At 41.9% G+C, this 20,796-nt stretch overlaps 1 protein-coding gene across 6 annotated transcripts in view; it reads right to left on the bottom strand.

Moving 5' to 3' along the window:
• The window catches only part of SYNRG (synergin gamma), a 96,514-nt gene extending 78,968 nt beyond the window's left edge, over positions 1-17,546 (bottom strand). For all 6 annotated transcript variants that reach the window (XM_049771258.1, XM_049771266.1, XM_049771274.1 and 3 more), the window contains exons 1-3: positions 17,454-17,546; positions 8,583-8,623; positions 4,369-4,487 (exon numbers count right to left, since the gene is read on the bottom strand). In XM_049771258.1, the coding sequence (XP_049627215.1) occupies positions 4,369-4,487; positions 8,583-8,623; positions 17,454-17,530 (237 nt within the window). In that variant the 5' untranslated portion in view covers positions 17,531-17,546. The remainder of the gene's footprint in view (positions 1-4,368; positions 4,488-8,582; positions 8,624-17,453) is intronic.
• Between the last annotated feature and the right edge of the window lie 3,250 nt (positions 17,547-20,796).

Below are 20,796 nucleotides of genomic sequence, written 5' to 3'. Positions count from 1 at the left end.
CAGCTAAGATCTGATGTTTTCAATGTGGTTGAGTTTGTGTTTTAGATACATACTTATACCATTCTCCCACATCATCAGTATAACCAAAGCCCCAGCCACTGTTCCCCCATTACTTCCCTTTCTCATTTTCTTTTTCCCCTTAATTTCTTATATTCTCTGTCCCACTCCTCCCTAAACTCTGCAGTCAAGGGTGATCTGGACATCTCCTCTTTACTACATTACATTTCCTCATTTTATTATTCTATAAACCACAGATAGCAAGATCATCCTTAAATAGGTGACTTGGAATCACTGGGCCATGGGCGTGTCATTGTTTATTCTATAAAAGTTAAATGTTCATCTAGGGGCTTGGGAGATGCTCAATTGGTTGGTACACATATTTTGTGTGTAGTAGCCCCAAGGTTGATCCCTAACACTGGTTGGTCCCCAAAGCACCACTTGAATAACACCCCCACCTTCAGCATAGAACCCAGAGTAGGCCCTGAGTACCCTTGGGTATTGTACCAAAACTACAACAACAACAAAAATGGTCAATTGTTTTCTTATGGATGGCACTGTTAGCAGATGACACTTAATATACACCCCAGCGAAGTAAAAATACAGAAAATAGAAAGTCCATGTTAAAATTCATAGGGGGAGCCAAAGAGATAGTACAGTGGGTAGGATTCTTCCCTTGCTTATAGCTAACCTGGGTTAGATCCCCAGCCTCCTGTATGGTCTCTGAATCTTGCAAGGAATGATTCTTGAGTGCTGACCAGGAATAACCCCTGAACACTATTGTTGAGTATGGCCCCAAAATAAATAAACAAAAAAATTAATAGGGAATTCCAAGAGATCCAAAATAGCTCAGAGAGGGGTTTGAACCCAGCATCTCGTAAGCCCTCAGAAAAAAAAAATAGCCCCAACAATTTTGATATAAAAATTAGAGAGGATTTAGGGCCAGAAATTTAGTGCAAGGTAGGATGCTTGCCTTGCATGCAGCGAACCTGAGTTTAATCTCCGTCATCTCTATATGGTCCCCAAGCCTTACCAGGAGTGATCCCTGAACACAGAGCCAGTAGTAAGTGCTGAGTAATGTCAAGTAGCCTTAAAAAAAAAAAAACAAGCTAAAAAGTAGAGGATTCACCTTTCCTTATTTCAAAATCTACTATACAAAATTATAGTCATCAAAACAGTGTGGTATTCACATAAAGACAGACACACAAACTACAGGAATATAAGTGTCCAGAAACCTGCAAATAGGATCAAATAATTTTTTTTTTGTTTTTGGGTCACACCCAGCTGTGCTCAGGGGTTACTCATGGCTCTGCTCTCAGAAATTGCTCCTGGTAGGCTCTGGGGATCATGTGGGATGCCAGAATTCGAACCACCATCCTTCTGCATGCAAGGCAAGTGCCCTACCTCCATGCTATCTTCTGGCCACAGGATCAAATACTTTTGACAAGCACACTAAGATCATTCAAGGAAAAAAAACATATTTTTTCTACAAATGGTACTGAGAAAACTAGATCTACATGCAAAAGACTGAAGTTGGACCTTTATAGAATACATTATCCAAGTTAATTCAAAATAAATCAAAGACCTAACACAGGACAAAAACTCACATAACATTTTTTTTTCAGGCCACACCTGTTTGATGCTCAGAGGTTACTCCTGGCTACGCACTCAGAAATTGCCCCTGGTTTGGGGGGATCATATGGGACGCCGGGGGATCAAACCACAGTCCTTCCTTGGCGAGCGCTTACAAGGCAGACACCTTATCTCTAGCGCCACCTTGCCGGCCCCTCACATAACATATTTGGCAATGATTTCTTGGACACAACAAGCAAGGAACATGCAACAAATTGGACTTCACGGAAATACAAATATTTTGAATACCAAAAGACATTATCATTATCCATGGATTAAAGAGGCAACAATCAGAAAATGAAGATTTCTTTGCTTACAAAAAGAAAACTATTATCTCCAACTTACAACTGGTCTATAATTTTTGATTTGAAGTCTTCTAAGCAAATTAAGGGGCTGAAAAAATAGTACAGGCGCTTGCCTAGCACATAACTAGGTTAGATCCCTGGCATCCCAGATGGTCTCCTGAGTCTCCCAGAGATCCCTGTGCAGAAGAGGGGATAAAACCTGAACAATACCAGGTGTGGTTCCTAAAATCCCATCTGTTCTACCCAAGAAAGAATTCATTTTATTTTATTTTGTTTTTATTTGAGGGGTGGGGGCACACCCAGTGATGCTCAGGGGTTAATCCTGGCTCTGTGCTCAGAAATCACTCCTGGCTCTAGAGACCATATGGGATCCTGGGGATCAAACCCAGGTCTGTCCTGAATCAGCCTGAATCAGCAAGGCAAACACCCTACTGCTGTGCCACTGCTCTGGCCCCAAGAATTCATTTTAAAATATGTCCAAAATTTGGGCCAAGAGATAGTTTAGAGGTAAGGTGTTTTTGCATGCAGGACTGTGGTTCAAATCCCAGCATTCCATATGGTCCCCCAAGCCTGCCAGGAGCGATTTCTGAGCATAGAGCCAGGAGTAACCCTGAGCATTGTTGGGTGTGACCCAAAAACCAAAAAAAAAAAAAAAAGTCCAAAATTCAATTAAAATATTATTAACATGTGGCAAAAATAATGGTGAGAGGCCAGAGATTTTTCTCTGTGATATTAAGTATACGTTGCGTATATAAGACCCGGGTATAAATACCTGATACTGGAAAAAAAAATACACCAAAAGAGTAATACACAACTGATTGAAATTTGGGAAATACAGGCCAGTAAGAACTAATCTCTGAAATTTAAGATAGCTTTGGTTTAGATTTCTGCTCTGAAACAAGTTTTATGTTCTTGATAGGGGCTGGCGAGGTGGCGCTAGAGGTAAGGTGTCTGCCTTGCAAGCATAGCCAAGGAAGGACCGGGGTACGATCCCCGGGCGTCCCATATGGTACCCCCAAGCCAGGGGCAATTTCTGAGCGCTTAGCCAGGAGTAACCCCTGAGCATCAAACGGGTGTGGCCCGAAAAAACAAAAAACAAAAAAAATGTTCTTGATAAGATGACTGGATCTCTGCAGTTCTTTTCTATGAAATGGAAATAAATGTATCACCTATTTTAGAGTTATTAAAAAGACTGTTATAATGTACACAGTGAATACAGCACATGCAAATAATATGCAGTGGATATTATCAGAGGCTATTATTATTTTATATAGAATGTTTAAACCATGGAAACAGATAAATATTAAATATTAAAAACAGAACAGAAGTATGGCAAGTCAGTAGAGTGATCATTTCTGATATAAATATTAATAAAAAGTTCTTGCCATTTTCTTCTTTCTGAGTGCGAGTTACCATGCTGAGTCTTACACAATTTCTTTTCTTTTTTTTTGTTTTGTTTTTTTGGTTCACACCCAGCAGTGCTCAGGGTTACTCCTGGCTCTGTGCTCAGAAATCGCTCCCGGCAGGCTCTGGGGGACCATATGGGCTGGGAATCAAACTTGGGTTGGCCGCATGCAAAGCAAACACCCTATCATCTATGCAATTGCTTCAGCCAATACATCCTGTCTTATAGGTGAGTGACAAAGCTCAGGTCTGAACTTAGATCTGACATCAAAGCCCCACACATTAAAATAATCCTTTGCCCTCTATGCGCACACTTTAGTGGTTACTTTTTACTCTTCTCTACTAAAAATTCACTTTCTTTGATTTAAAAGTTGATATCCTGGGGTGAAAGAGATAGCTGGTGATTCCTGACTGCCAAGCAGCACCTCCGTAGTGCTTAGCATCCTCCAGGTAATGCTCAGGGGGATCATGTGGTGCTGGGGATTAAAACTGGGATTGACCATATACAGATTATGTGCCTTAACCCCTAAAATATTTTTTCGGCCCCAAGAGAGCTCTTCTTCTGAGGATAGTGATAGCTCTTCTTAATGCAACTTCATGGTACCACATCCCTGAATATTTAAGATGTCATTCTGAAATTCTCTCAAATCACCATACTTTTCTTAAATGATTTATCTTGTTTGTTTTTCCTACTTTTGTTTTTGTTTTTGTGTCACACCTGGCAGTGCTCAAAGGTTACTCCTGGCTCTACACTCAGAAATTGCTCTCGGCAGGCACAGAGGACCATATAGGATGCTGGGATTCGAACCACTGTCTTTCTGCATGCAAGGCAAAATGCCCTACCTCCATGCTATTTCTCCAGCTCCTGTTTCCCCTACTTTTATAAACTTATATTTTATTTATAAAGAAACTGCTTCATATGTGGTTTACACTTTCTTGTAGACCATGAAACTTCTAGTATGTAATTTATCTTATGTAGTGTGGGGTCCATAATATTCACTTTGTAAATTACTTGTAAAGAGGCAAGTACCTGCATAGCAATCGGTCCTTGGGACATCTGAGAGCTGTAATTCATTCCAATCATGCCTTGCATATTAGGTTGCATGACAGAGACCATAGGAAATCCTTGTTGCTGCATTGGCATCAGGCCTGATGAAAGACAAATGCATCATTAAAGTCAATGTATTTAGGGTTAGAGAGGGAGCTCGATAAGCTGGCATGCAAGCTTTGCATGGGGGAGGCACTGGTTTGATCCTCCACATCACACTCAAGCACCACAAGTACCACAAGAAACAATTCCCCCACTCCTGCCACTGTAGGGTAAGGTTCCCAAAACAAAAACAAACAATAAAGTCAATATGTTTTAAAGTTTATTTCCTTTAAAATTTTAAGTACCTAAAGGACTTGTTCCTTGAGAAACAGAATAGTACAGTGAAAACAGCATAGAGGTTCATGGTGAGACAGACTTCCCACTCTACCATTTACTTGACGGTGTAATCTGGGAAAAATTACAAAACTTCATATGTATGGGGCTGGAGAGAGAGCATGCAGGTAGAGCGTTTGCCTTGCATGCTGAAGGATGGTGGTTTGAATCCCTGCATCCCATATGGTCCCCCAAGCCTGCCAGGAGCGACTTCTGAGCATAGAGCCAGGAGTAACCCATGAGCACTGCTGGGTATGTCCCCAAAACCAAAATAAATAAATAAATAAATAAACAAATAAATAAATAAATAAAAATAAAAATAAAAAACTTCATATGTAAAATTAAGATAATAATATTTATCCTGTAAATTCTGTGAGTACTTCCTGGTTTCCCTGCTCTGGGAAAAGCACTGCTTCATCAAACATCTGCTAGACATGTTCTTAAGCAGTCTTATAGAGAATTCATGTTGTAAGGAAATCATATCTTATGCTAAAAAGCAGCACAAATTTGTCATATATATCTTGGAAACAGATCTTGGACATAGTTCTGCTAAATCCTCAGTAGACTGTTCATTATCCTGGCTAATACTTATATTGTAATTTCTGACCTTGAGCCGAAACCACAAAACCCAGTGAAGCTATTCCAAATTTCTGTTCCCATCCTCCACAAAGTGATTAAAAAAAATTGCCCACCCTCAAAAAATGGGGTCCAGAGAGATAGCACAGTGGTAGGGTGTTTGCCTTGCAAGCAGCCAATCCAGGATGGAGGGTGGTTTGAATCCCATATGGTACCCTGTGCCTGCCATGAGGGACTTCTGAGCACAGAGCCAGGAGTAACCCCTGAGTGCTGCCAGGTATGACCCCCCCCCCCAAAAAAAAACCCCCAAAATTGGGGGGGGTAATTTTTATGCATCAGTAGAAAATGAGTATAATGGATAAGAATATGGACTTTAGGGGCCAGAAAGATGTATGGAGGTAGGGCATTTGCCTTGCATACAGAAGGATGGTGGTTTGAATTCTGGCATCCCATATGGTCCCCTGAGCCTGCCAGGAGCGTTTCTGAGTGTAGAGCCAGGAGGAACCCCTCAGTGCTGCTGGGTGTGAACCTCCCCCCCCAAAAAAAAAGAATATAGACTTTGGATGGCAAGTAATTTTAATTCTCAATTTAAATATATGCGATATTTAAAATTATAAAAGCAAACATTAAAAGTTGAGGATGTCTGAGGGTCCGGAGAGATAGCATAGCGGTAGGATGTTTGCACTGCAAGCGGTTGATCCAGGACTGATGTTGGTTTGAATCCCTACATTCCATATGGTCCCCCGTGTCTGCCAGGAGTGATTTCTATTTCTTTTTTTTTTTTTTTTTTTTGGTTTTTGGGCCACACCCAGCGACGCTCAGGGGTTACTCCTGGCTATGCGCTCAGAAGTTGCTCCTGGCTTGGGGGACCATATGGGACACCAGGGGATCGAACCGCGGTCCGTCCAAGGCTAGCGCAGGCAAGGCAGGCACCTTACCTTTAGCGCCACCGCCTGGCCCCCAGGAGTGATTTCTAAGCACAGAGCCAGGACTAAACCCTGAGCACCACCAGGGGTGACCAAAAAAAAAAAAAAAAAAGTTGAGGATGTGAGGGCCGGAGAGATAGCATGGAGGTAGGGAATTTGCTTTGCATGCAGAAGGACAGTGGTTCGAATCCCGGCATCCTATATGGTCCCCGGAGCCTGCCAGGAGCGATTTCTGAGTGTAGAGTCAGTAGTAACCCCTGAGCACTGCTCGGTGTGACCCAAAAACCAATAAATAAATAAATAAATAAATAAGTACAAGTTGAGGATGTGGCTGAAGTGTAGAGAGATGCATTGCATATGTAAAACCCTTGGGTTCAATTCACAGCAACAGGCGGCATTCCAGGCATTGACTAATGTGGCCTTGATACCCACTTCTCAAACTCCCATGTATTAGGGAAAAACTATGGATCATAAGCACTAGTGCAGTGGGTCCCACAATTAAAAAAAAGAAAAGGCAACACAAGTCTGACCTCTCTTGACTCTTATTCACATACTTAAAATCTTATGGTTAATCCTGCTGTCAAGTTTCTTAAATATGTTTTCAGAAATAAATGCATAATTTAAATCTTCAAATGATAAAAAAATTTCATTTCAACATATCCATATATATTTTATATAATATATATATATTTGAAAGGCTATAAAATAATTCCAAATTTCAGGGAAAAAATACATAGGCAAACTTTCTGCCTCTTATTTTATCTATTCTTTCACTTCATAGGTAGACAGACATTTTTTGTCTGCTTTTGACCCATACCTGGTGATGCTCAGGGCTCACTCTGGAACTACACTCAGGGATCATACCTGGAGATGCTTGGGCATCTTGCATGATACCACTACACCAGCGGCGCAGCTGACCTGGAGACACTTGGGAAACCATAAGCAGCGCCAGGGATGGGACCTGAGTCAGCTGTGTGCAAGACCAGCACTTTACCTGTTTTACTATCTCTCTGGTTCCTCACTCCAGAGGTAAATTTGTAAAGTTTATAAGAGCAAAATAATAACAAGCACATAACATCTGTAATGCCTTTCTAAAGAAAAATAAAAGATTTCAAAACATCCAATCAAATCTGGGACACATAGCTTTAAATAATGCATAAAAGTGAGCATAATGAAAAGGATACAACTGACCCTTGGAAAAATTCCTCTGAAACTCAACCTCTATCACTGATTATAAATGGAAACAAAGTCAGTTGAGCAACTGACCACCTGCTACTGAGCCATTCTTATCTTTCTCATCTCTCTTGGCGACCTAGAGTTTTTTTCTCTTACTAGTCTTCAATAAACAATCAACATGGGCTTTGTGGAAAGCAGCTTGGTTGTAGGAAGAAGTATGTCAGATGTGAACAGAAAGAAGCAAGAGAGGGTAGAAATACTCCTCATTCAATATGCTGCCAGTGACACAATAGTATCATTCAAGAATATAGCCCTTCAGGGGCTAGAGCAATAATACAGTGGATAGGGTGCTTGCCTTGCACCCACTGACTCAGGCTCAAGCCCTGGCACTCTCTATAGTCCCCCTGAGCACCTTCAGAAGTGATTCCTTGAGTGCAGAGCCAGGAGTAAGCCTTGAACACCTCTGGCACTCTCTATAGTCCCCCTGAGCACCTTCAGAAGTGATTCCTTGAGTGCAGAGCCAGGAGTAAGCCTTGAACACCTCCAATTGTGGCCCAAAACCCAAACTTCAAATAAAAGAAGAAAGCAAAAAACGAATATATCCTTTCATTTTATTATTTTCCCTTGGAGATAATATTAATAGTTATACTGGCACAAAAATAGAATATGCCCAGTCAAGAAATTTCTAGGAATAAAACCGAGATATCTTATGTGTGTGATTATAATAAGGTAATAAAATTCGGGGCCGAAGAGATAGCATGGAGGCAAGGCATTTGCCTTTTATGCAGAAGGTCACTGGTTCAAATCCCAGTATCCCATATGGTCCCCCGAGCCTGCCAGGAGCGATTTCTGAGCATAGAGTCAGGAGGAAACCCTGAGCGCTGCTGGGTGTGACCCAAAAACCAAAAGAAAAAAAATTTAAAAAAAAAGGTAAAATTCATATAAAGAAAGAAAGAAAGAAAAAGGTTTGGTAGAAAGGATTATTATTATTCTCCAAATCATACATTTTGGAGAAATTTTAAAATGTTCAATAAAACTGAACCCTATTTGACAGCAACAGAACTTACTATTTATGCACGTAGTAATAAAGTTCAAAACCCTAACAGTAAAATATACAAGTGCAAAATATAAACGTTTACATACCTTGAGGGGGTCTTATTCCACCTGCAACAGGAAACATGAAGCTGAAAACAGAACAAAAAATACACTGGGATCTTCATATGTACAAAGGTTTCAAATAAAATATGCCATTAAATACAAAAAAAACCCCTCATAGTTTAATGAGACCTGTGGACAGAGTTGTAGTATCTATGCTGTGTACAATACTGAATCATTCAAAACCAATTCAGACTGGATATCTATAAGAAGCATGACAGTAAACCTATGTGCGTTAGGGGGAATCTTTTTTGTACTGGAATAGAGACCCTGAAACTAGTCCTGGTTCTGTTTTAGAGTGACTTCCCTGGTCCCAGTTTATTTTCCCCTCAATAATTGAGAGGGTTGAATCAGATTCAGTTCAGTGAACATTTATTGGATGACTACAACATTAAAGGACTAAATTAGCTCACAATCTGGCTGAAGACACAGATGCAAGCAAGTAACCTTAGCACAGGACAGTGTGTGCTAAGCACAAAGAGAATACAAAACACTCATCAAAATAAAAAGGATCATTTGATGGGTTCTATCTTGGAAAGTTCTGTGGAGGTAAAAATCTTTTGAGGTAAATCTTGAAGAATTTAACAGAATATCTGAAGCTAAACAACAACAACAAAAAAACCTGAGACTAGAGCTGTGAGTAGGTTAAGAAAAACAATTTAAATAAGAGTCATAATTAGGAAAGCTATGTTATAGTCTTAAATTTTTTTTTATTTTTTTTCTAATAGTAACTACTCATTATTCCCTTCCAACTTGACAACCACTATTTTATTTTGTCTCTAATAACCGTATTAAGGGAAATCATATAATACTTGACTTTTTGTACCCACTTTATTTCACTTAGCGTGTTTTCAAGGTTCATTCATGTGTAGTAACTGTGAGAATTTCATTAACTTTTAATGGCAGAATAACATATATACATTTTGTTTATTCATTCATTTATTGAACACAAGTTGCTTTTAAAATAAATTGTATTTTTGTTTGTTTTTGTTTTTGGGCCACACCCATCGACACTCAGGAGTTACTCCGGTCTATTCGCTCAGAAATTGCTCCTGGCTTGGGGGGGGACCATATGGGATGCCGGGAAATTGAACCATGGTCAGTCCTAGGCTAGTGCTTGCAAGGCAGATACCTTACCTCTAGCACCACCACTCCAGCCCCAATAAATTGTATTTTTATATACTATTTTGTGCCTACCAATGGGATAGGCATGGGAATGAGTAAGAATCAGGGGACAATTGTGGAGTAAATTGGTGGTGAGATATGTCTCGGAGTAAATGTATTATGAGCAACTATGTAAAACATGGTCTGTAAATAAAGTAAGTTATAAAAAAATAAAAAAATATTGTATTTTGAGGCCAAATCAGCCATGCTCACGTCTTACTTCTGGCTCTGTGATCAGAGATCACACCTAGAAGCAATCAGGGTACCATATTGGTTAATAGGGGTTAGATGCATGTAAAATGATTACCTTATTCCCTAGAGCTCTAGATTTTTATTAGACATAAGTAGTTTCCAACGTTTTGTTTTTGTTTTGGGACCATATCTTACTGTACTCAGTATCATTTCTTAATACAATCCTCCCACCCATGTACTATAGAGTCTTCAAAATAAGCATTCTTTGACTATTTACATCAGCTCTCAGGTGTAGAAAAACTGAAAACCACTCACTTACCACCATAGTTATAACTACCAGTTTGCAGTTGAAAACAATGTTGCTCAATCTCTTCAAAAAGGTTGAAAGGGGTCGGAGAGAGCATGGAGGTATTTGGGGAGTTTGCTTACATGCAGAAGGACAGTGGTTTGAATCCCAGCGTCCCATATGGTCCCCTGAGCCTGCCAGGAGCGATAGAGCCAGGAGTAACCCCTGAGCGCTACAGGGTATGACCCAAAAAACCAACCAAACAAACAAACAAAAAGGTTGAAGAACATTGTTCTAAACCAGTGTTTCTCAACCTTTTTCTGACCATGGCCCTGCTTTGCTGTTTTACCATGGTTCCTTTAAAAATCTTTTTGTTGTTTTGTTCTTCCCTCCTTCCCTCCCTCCCTTCTTCTTCTTTTTTTGGGGGTGGTGGTGGTATATTTTGTTGTTTTTGAACCATACTTGGCAGTGCTCAAGGCTTATTCCTGGCTCTGCACTCAAGAATTATTCCTGGTGGTGCTCGGGGGATCAGATGTGATGCTGGGGATTAAACCCAAGTAAGCTATGTGCAAGGCAAATGTCCCATCACACCAGCCCCTTTCTAAAATATTTTTACAATTAAATCATTGTAAAATGCACATTTGTGCTAATAGACCAGTAATGTAAAAATACTATAAACTAGGGGAAATTCAATTTTCTGCAACTGAAGTCCTCTCTGCCCAAAAAACTTAAAAAAAAAGAAAAAAAGGATGAATATCTGGGCCTAGAATAGTAAATTCTTTTAAGGCTATAAATCATATTTGATCATATTTGTCACTGAATAATCTTTTCTAAACCATTACTTCACATAGAAAATAAATTATATAATATATATATATATATATATATATATATATATATATATATATAGTACATCTCTAGCTGGAAACATTTTTCCCCTCCCCCTGAATATTTTTTTTTTTTTAGTTTTATCTTTGACAGGGCTGGTGGAGTTGGAGTCAGAGCATTTATCTACTGACTCCACAGCCCTGATTCTTTTTTTTTTTTTTTTTGGTTTTTGGGCCACACCCGGTAACGCTCAGCGGTTACTCCTGGCTATGCGCTCAGAAGTCGCTCCTGGCTTGGGGGACCATATGGGACGCCGGGGGATTGAACCGTGGTCTGTCCTAGGCTAGCGCAGGTAAGGCAGGCACCTTACCTCCAGCGCCACCGCCCGGCCCCTGCCCTGATTCTTGATAGGATCAAATTCTAAACACCAGTAATGTTGTACTGTGTCTTTGATGAGGGATTGCAATTAATTGTATAGAATGAAAATGTGAGTTCTGCTAGGATTTGCATTAATAAAGAGCTTGGGGCAAGGCCTCAGGGAGTGTTTCTAGTGCACCAATTAACATCATGAGGTGCTGGACCCCTCAACGCTTCTTCTAGCTGGAAACTTCTATCCCGTACTTGTAAAAGTATCTAATTCTCAAGGGGCAGGAGAAATACTACAATAAGTACTTGCACAGGACAGACCCACATATGCTTCATCCCCTTCTCCCAACCCAGGAGTGATCCCTGGTGCAGAGTCAGGAATAAGCCCTAAGCACAGTTAGCTGTGGCCCAAAAAAGAAAAAAGTCTAACAAAATTAGACTAGGACCAGATACAAGAGTATGGAGGTTATGATTCTTCTTGGCATGCAGGCATGGTCCCTCAGAAGTACCAGGAATACAAAGGAGTCAAGAGTCACAAAGCACTGCAGAGCCTGGTCCCAAGCACCTCTTTCAGTGTCCACCCTACTCTACAAAGAAAGTAAAAGACAAAAAAAATTGGGGGGGGGGGGGGCTGGTCACATTCAGCCACGCTCATGGGTTACTCCTGGCTCTATGCTCAGAAATCGTTCCTGGCAGGCTCGGGGGACCATATGGGATGCCGGGATTTGAACCACTGTCCTTCTGCATGCAAGGCAAACGCACTACCTCCATCTCTATCTACTACTATCTCTCCAACTTAGGCTGCTTCTTCTTTTTTTTTTATAAGCACCTGCAGGAGGTGACAATTTGAAATACTTTACGTTTTTGTAGTATCCAAGCTGAGAAGTCAATGCTAAGGTTTCCTGCTGCAGGTACCCAAGAATGCTCTAAGGGTGAACTATCCCCTACTAATGAGAATGAAGTGGGAAAGACACACCTCTAGATTACAAAAGAAACTATAAAAAATAAATATAAATAATCCTTAAAAAAACTGGAAATTGAGTTTCCATATGACCTAGCAATACCTCTCTAGGGGTATATGGGAATATATCCTAAGGATCCCAAAACACAATGCAGAAGTCATCTTCATGCTTATATATTCAGTCAGCTTATATATTCAGTCAGCATTAATCATAATAGCCAGAACTAGAAACAATCCAAGTGCCAAGAACAGATGAGTGGATAAAGAAACCATGGTCCATCTACATGACGAAATAATATACAGCCATTAGGAAAAATAAAGTCATGAAATTTGATTAAATAGGGATGGACATGAAGAGCATCACATCATATTGAGTGAAATGAGTCAGAGGGAGAGGAACAGACAGAACAATCACACTCATTTGTGGAATATTAGAGAAATGTTTGGTAATAATACCCACATACAATAGAAAAGTTGGCCAGGAGGACTGATCCACAGTAGGAAGTTTAGCACAAGTGGAGTGGAGGGGAGTGCAATTAAGACTTAAGACTTAAGAAGGAGGGGCCCGGAGAGATAGCCTTGCAAGCAGCTGATCCAGGACCAAAGGTGGTTGGTTCGAATCCCGGTGTCCTATATGGTCCCCCGTGCCTGCCAGGAGCTATTTCTGAGCAGACAGCCAGGAGTAACCCCTGAGCACCGCCAGGTGTGGCCCAAAAAAACCAAAAAAAAAAAAAAAAAGACTTAAGAAGGAACCACTATGACAATTATAGTTGAAAATGATCACTCTGAACAAGAATTGGGTGTTGAAAGGAGGTAAAGTGATATGCATGACACCCTTTCAGTAACAGTTTTGCAAATCACAGTGTCTAAAAGGAGAGAGAGGGAGGGAGAGGGAAAGGAGAGAAAAGGGGAGGGAAGAGGAGGGAAGAGAGGAAAAGGGAGGAGAGGAGAGAGTAGAGTAGGGTAAGGTAAGTAGGGCAGGGGAGGGTTGTAGGGGAGGGGAGGGGAGAGGATAGGAGAGAAGAAAATATCTGCCATAGATGTAGGCTGGGGGGTTAGGGGAATGGAAGGGAAATTGGGCACAGTGATGGCTGGAACTGTGCACTGCTGAAGGGATGGTGATGGAATATTATGACTGAAATCAATCATAAATAACTTTGTAAAAATGTATCTCACAGTAACTCAATTAAAAAATTTAAAATAAAGAAATCATAGTGGGGCTGGAGTGATAGCACAGTGATGAGAGTGCTTTGCACGAGGCTGACCTGGGCTCTATCCACAGCATCCCATAAGGTCCCCAGAGCCTGCCATGAGTGATTTTTTTTTTTTTGATTTTTGGTTTTTCGGCCACACCCGGTGACACTCAAAGCTATGCACTAAGAAATGGCTCCTGGCTTGGGGGACCATATGGGATGCCGGGGATCGAACTGTGGTCAGTCCTTGGCTGGTACACACAAGGCAAACATCTTATAGCTTGTGCTACCGCTCTGGCCCCAGGAGTGATTTTAAGCACAGAGCCAGGAGTAAACCCCCCCCTTTTTTTTGTTTTTTTTTTTTGGTTTTGGGCCACACCCGGTAACGCTCAGGGGTTACTCCTGACTATGCGCTCAGAAGTTGCTCCTGGCTTGAGGGACCATATGGGACACCGGGGGATCGAACCGCGGTCTGTCCAAGGCTAGTGCAGGCAAGGCAGGCACCTTACCTCTAGCGCCATGCCCGGCCCCAGGAGTAACCCTTAACACTGCCCCTCATCATGGGTAGGCAGCAGAAGATTGTAATCCTTGGATGAGTAATATTCACTTATATAATCTCTAAAAAGGAATTTAGAGGGGAAATTTTTTTTTTTTTTTTTTTTTTGGTTTTTGGGCCACACCCGGCAGTGCTCAGGGGTTACTCCTGGCTGTCTGCTCAGAAATAGCTCCTGGCAGGCATGGGGGACCATATGGGACACCGGGATTCGAACCAACCACCTTTGGTCCTGGATCAGCTGCTTGCAAGGCAAACACCGCTGTGCTATCTCTCCGGGCCCTAGAGGGGAAATTTTAATGATGTTTAACAAGCTCAAAGAAACAATAGAATAGACCTCCAATAAAACATAAGAAAATAAGAGAACTAAAATGAGAAAACTATAAACACTGATCTAAAAAACTAAAAAACTTGGTGGGTAAAATGAAAAATTCTCTAGAAGGCCTCACCAGAAGAGTAACAGCTGATGAGGACATAATCATTGAGTTTGAGATGAGGTATAGAAAATCTTCATACAATAGGAAATGGAAAAAAGCCTCAAAATAAACAAAGAGATGACATGAAACTTTGAGACAAATTCAAGAGGAAAATATAGGACCAACTGTCCATGACACTGAAGCTAAAGGTATCTTCAAGAATTAAACAACGCTGATCAAGAAAGTAGAAATAAAGAAACTAAAGAAACTATATGGGCCTGGAGAGATAGCACAGCGATGTTTGCCTTCCAAGCAGCTGATCCAGGACCAAAGGTGGTTGGTTTGAATCCCGGTGTCCCATATGGTCCCCCGTGCCTGCCAGGAGCTATTTCTGAGCAGACAGCCAGGAGTAACCCCTGAGCACCGCCAGGTGTGACCCAAAAACCAAAAAAAAAAAAAAAAAAAAAAGAAACTATATTAAATTGAAAATCTTCTGTACCTCAAAGGAAACAAAGACCAGAATACAAAGACAGTCCACTGAAAGGAAGAAATTATTTACCCCGTATTCACTTGATAAGGATTTAATATCAAAGACATACATATAAGTCACTGGTAGAATGTTACTAGGAAAAAAAATACCATAAAAATTAGGAAGAGATGAACAGAAACTTATTCAAAAAAGAAATACAATGAATGACCAAAAGGCACATGTAGAAATATTTTGCATCTCTAATTATCAAGAAAATGTAAAAAGGGGCCGGAGAGTTAGCATGGAAGTAGTGAGTTTGCCTTGCATGCAGGACGGTGGTTCAAATCCCAGCATCCCATATGGTCCCCCGAGGCTGCTTGGAACAATTTCTGAGCGTAGTGCCAGGAGTAACCCCTGAGCGCTGCCAGGTATGACCCAAAAAAACAAACAAAAAAGAACAAAAAAGGGGCCGGAGAGATAGCATGGAGGTAAGGCGTTTGCCTTTCATGCAGGAGGTCATCGGTTCGAATGAATCCCGGCGCCCCATATGGTCCCCCGTGCCTGCCAGGAGCAATTTCTGAGCCTGGAGCCAGGAATAACCCCTGAGCACTGCCGGGTGTGACCCAAAAACCAAAATAAATAAATAAATAAAAAAAGAACAAAACGCAAAAATAAATGCAAATCAAAACAACAATGAGATATACCCAGCTTTTCCACTTCTTGGAATAGCACCCTCAAAGCCCCCCCCCCCCCCGCCCACGGAGAAAGACATTTGCACCCTATATTCCTTGCAGATCTACCCATAATAGCCAAAAGGTGGAAAACAACCCAAGTGTCCAAGAATAGATATTAAAGACACTATGGTATGTATACACAATGGAATATTAGTCAGAGAAAAGATAAATGCTCACTAGAGAGACCTGGAGAGTACTGTGTTGAGTAAAGTTAGATAGAGAAAGAGTGACACAGAATGAGTTCTCTCATATGTAGGATATAAACAAATATAATGGTAAAATAATGAATGTCCAAAAACAATGGAAACAAAGAACACGTACTGGTTTTCAGTAGGAAAATGCCACTAAAGCAAACTGGGGGGATAGGGCAGGCAGGGGGCAAGTGTTCAACCAGAAAGAGGAAGAGATGCTGAAACATGGTTATGTATGAAACCCTATCAGCAACAGTAATGTAAACCTCAGTACAACAAATTATATATGTTATATGTATGTATGTACATACAATACATACATATATATGCGGACTGAAACTTAACCATCAATAACATTTTAACTCTGTATCTCACAGTGATTTCATTTTTGTTTTTAAAAGCAGGGGGTGGGGAAATGTTCCACTCATAGAAGTTGAATGGAGGGTGGGAGGACGGAATTAGTGGACTGAAGCACAAAGTGGGGAAGGGATCGCATGTTGAAACATGGTATGCCTGAAACCCAATCATTGATAATTTTGTAATTTCACAGTGGCTACTTTTTAGAAAAGTCAAACATGAACACGGTATCTATTAAAAGAAAATAAAAAACGAGCACTTTACTTTCCCCCAAATAATTTAAGATTCTGAAAACATAAAACCAATTTTTATCTCAAAAGGTGAATGCGGTATGAATTGGCTTATAAAAACAAAACACAACTAGGTCATGATAGTAAGGGGGTGAAAACTTCCCGAAAGAAAAAAAAAAGATTTCCTTAAATGATGATGTTGTCTGGCTGCAAGGTGCAAGGGTTCCTCTTCTCCCTCGCAATCAGCTTCGGGTGGGAGAATCACTGACAATTATTGCTGAGACAAGGCCGGGGTTGTTTAAGTTGGTCTGGAAGCTTTGTTCAAAGGCTCTGTGCGGGGCAGACTAGTTTTTTTTAAGACTGATCTCTGAGAACCCCTTTTTCTCATTCAGCGGCCCAGAGTTTCCTCTCCAGTTTCTAACGTGTTTAGGAAAGCAAAGGCCAGGCAGAGCAGGGCAGGGCAGGGCACTGGCTCTGAACGACAAGCAAGCAGCACACACACACACGCAGCTCGCTTTCGGGCCAGGCGTTTTATGGGCCACCTCCCCAATCGAGCCTGCAAGCGCCGGGAGGGTCCGAGGAGGCCCCCCAGGATCAGAAGCCTGAAGTCGGTGTGGGTGGCCCCCGAACCCGGCTCGGCCCACCCAGGCCCCGCACCCTCCGCCTGGGCACCGAGGCGCGCGCCCGCTCCCAGCTCGGCCCCCGTGGCCTCCAAGCCTGGGACGGACGCGGGCGACGGAGCCGGGCTCCAGCAGCCCCCCCAAGGCCTCGATGCCCGCGGCTCGCCCGGAGATCGCTTCCTCCAAAGGAAGGTCCGAGTGGGCGAAAACCGCCGTAACCGTCCACACACGCCCCTGGCCCTGTGGCAGCGGGCCGGGGGTCCCACCGGCTGAGCTCAGGCCCGGCTCTCCGCACCCACCTGCCTCCCCCGGCTGCCCCCGCGCCGGCTCCCGCGGCCCCGCCACCGCCGGCTCCCGCTCCCGGCCGCAGCGCCATCTTGCTCCCGGCTCGCCGCCGCCGCCGCCGCCGCCTCGCTCCAGCTGTCAGCCGGAGACAGACACTTCCGGGGCAGGCGCCCGCCCCGCCTCGCCACTGCGGACTGGGCGCCCCGGGAGGGCCCGTCACGTGACTCTCTTGGGTCTTCCTCTGTGTCACGTGACTCTATTGGGTCTTCCTCCGTGTGCGTGTGCGCAAGTCGAATGCCCAGGTTCCAGGGTGTGTGTGTGTGTGTGTGTATGGTGGCTGCCATACAGATGTTTTATTACTTTGTACACAACCCGGATCCTGGGCTCTCTAATAGCTCCAGATCGTTTCATAGAGATCCAATCTCCACTTTTTCTCTGGAACCTGTTAACTTCTTCTTACTACCCGTTTCAGGAGGTACCGCTATTAATGTTGATTTATTAAACCAATCTAGTTCAGCTAAGTATATCAAGCCTTTAAAATATTCGCTTCTATCCTGACACCCATCATCCGTTTTGCCTACATTCGCAAGCAGGAGCAAAAACAGTTCAGACTAATCCTCCCATAGTATGACTGTGATCGCTTCTTGTATTCATTAAATAGATGTGAGGAAAATATAACTTTTTAATCCCATCCTTCAGCGTCGAAGTAAGCGTTTTTCAAACCCTCAAGCAATCTGCTAGCTTTTTTCTCCTGCTACAGTTCTTTCACAAGGTACAGCTTATAATAATAGTTTTTACAAGGCACAAATCACTTATCAGTCCTTAATTTTTCTCTACAATATACCAGTTAGTATTAAAATTTTATAGACTAGAAAACCAGTAGCAGTAGTATTTGCCAGGTCCTACTTACAAGTGTGAGGAGCCTTTTATTTGCTTGAGCCAACTCATCAATCATTTTTACTATAATATTTTGTTGTTTTGGGGCCAACAAAACAGGACCTGCTCTACGAACCAAAAGAAAGTGCTGGGGATTGAACTGGAGTGGGACATATGCAAAACAAGTATCTCAACCTCTTACTATCTCTACAGCTCCTCTCTACTAATTTCATTCCTTCCCTCTTTAGTTGAATTTCGTGGTTATTAGTCTCACCACAGAGACACTAAACTCAGGGCTGGAGCAGTGGGACAGAGCGGTAAGGCATCTTGCCTTGCGTGCGATAGCCTAGGATGGACAGCTGTTCAATCCTGAGTCCCATACGCTCCTCCATGCCAGGAGCGATTTCTGAGTGCATAGCCAGGAGTAACCCGAGTGTCACTGGGTGTGGCAAAAAACAAACAAACACTAAACTCACTATAATTTCATTGACAATGTAAGTGAAAATTAGTTAATGTAGACACTTTTATTTTGAGATGGGAATAGCACTCCTGAAGGTGCTCAAAAGAACTATGTGAGGGAGGGGTAGAGTTTATATAAAACCTAGGTCGGCTGCATTCAAAGTAAGTGCCTTACCTGCTGTATACCTCTCTGGCCCTCCTGAGCTACTTCTAAGGAAGAAAGTAATTTCAAAAGTCAAATAGTCAAGTATCTCAAGGATCAGATGTGATGTTTCTAAAATATTTTACTTGTACGTAGATTCCTGCACCTGGAGATTAAACTCAGGATGTCAACCTTCAAGACATTTCCAATTCAGGTTAAATACTCTCTCAGTGATGCTCCAGTGTGATTCTGTTTTAAATAGCATGTGTCAGATGGAAAGATAGTACAGGGGCTAAGGTATATATGGTATTCCACCATTTGACCCATGGTACCGCATGTTTTCTGAGCACACTGGAAGCGATTCCTGAACAGAGCCAGGAATACACATAGCCAGATGTGCTCCTAATAGCACAACCCACACTATTATTTTTTTCTTTGGTGGTAGGGATTGAAACCAGGGTAGCAAACAAGATATGGGCCCTACTACTAAACTATATTCCCAGCCAAATTAGTTGTTTTATTCCCACCACTAAAGGGTGGAGACTGTTAAGTCTTGATTTCCTAACTACATGTCTATTGAAGGAATATTTGTAACCTGCCAGGTACAGTGCTGAGTACTTTGGGGGAGCAGTAGTTTGGGCCATACCCCCATGGAGCTCAGGGGGCTAGTTCCTAGTTCTTTGCTCAGAAGTGACCTGAGGTACTTAAGGAACTACATGTGGTACCAAAAATTCAAATAGGGGTTGGCTGCATGCAAGGTATGTGCCTTACCTCCTGTATTCTCTCTCTGGCACAGTGTTAATTTTAATCTTGAAACTGTTATCACCAACTTCAGAAAGAAAAATAACTCCAAATCTCTGAGAAATAACTTATTTAACAAACAGGTGGCAATATAGGGTGACCATAGTACAACCTCCTACAATTGTACCCTTTTGTGTTTGTAAGAGCAAGCCAAAAAAATGTCATGTGCTTATTATTTTTCTTTTTTTTTTTTTTTTTTGGTTTTTCGGTCACACCTGGCAGTGCTCGGGTTATTCCTGGCTCCAGGCTCAGAAATTGCTCCTGGCAGGCACAGGGGACCATATGGGGCGCCGGGATTCGAACCGATGACCTCCTGCATGAAAGGCAAACGCCTTACCTCCATGCTATCTCTCCGGCCCCATGTGCTTATTATTTGGTTCCCAACAAACTACAGTACATAAATTCTGAAGATGAATATTTTTCTTGGTGGTTGTTTTTGGGCCACATCTGGTGGTGCTCAAAGATTACTTCCTGGCTCTGCACTCAGGGATCACTTCTGATGGGCTTGGGGGACTATATGGGATGCCGGGATCAAATATGAATCAGCTGTGTGCAGGCAAGCACCCTACCCACCCCACTGTACTATAGCTTCTGCCCCTTCTTCTGAAGATAATTTTTATCTCCCAAAATTTGAAGATAAAGCTTACCTATCCTGGCTCTAGAATAAAAATCCAAGAATAAAAGTTGTCATTCTAAGTACTTTACATGTATGAAGTAACATTTTTCATTCCACTGTATAAAATCAGCAACTGTGGAAAATTTCCACAGTAACAGTCCTCTTCACTGTATAATTATTATCCTTCATCTTTGGCAAAGACCAATTACAAATTAAGTCTCATGAAAGATAAGCTGTTAAAGAATGAAGCCAAAGGTGTATCAAATGAGAGGAACATCTTCCTTATCAGGATAAAACATTTATCAGTTTTCAAGCAAAGTCATCTTCAATGGAAAAAGAAGGAAAGAATGAAGAACATGGTTCGCTGGTGGAAAATGAAGAGAAGCTGATTGAAATCTTGTAGTTGCCATATTATGATAAGTTATGGTATAAGCAATACTGATGATGAAGTCTGAGTATTTAA

The sequence above is a fragment of the Suncus etruscus genome, chromosome 1 (assembly GCF_024139225.1).
Source record: "Suncus etruscus isolate mSunEtr1 chromosome 1, mSunEtr1.pri.cur, whole genome shotgun sequence".
NCBI classification, from domain to species: domain Eukaryota; kingdom Metazoa; phylum Chordata; class Mammalia; order Eulipotyphla; family Soricidae; genus Suncus; species Suncus etruscus.
This window is presented reverse-complemented; position numbering and strand designations above follow the sequence as displayed.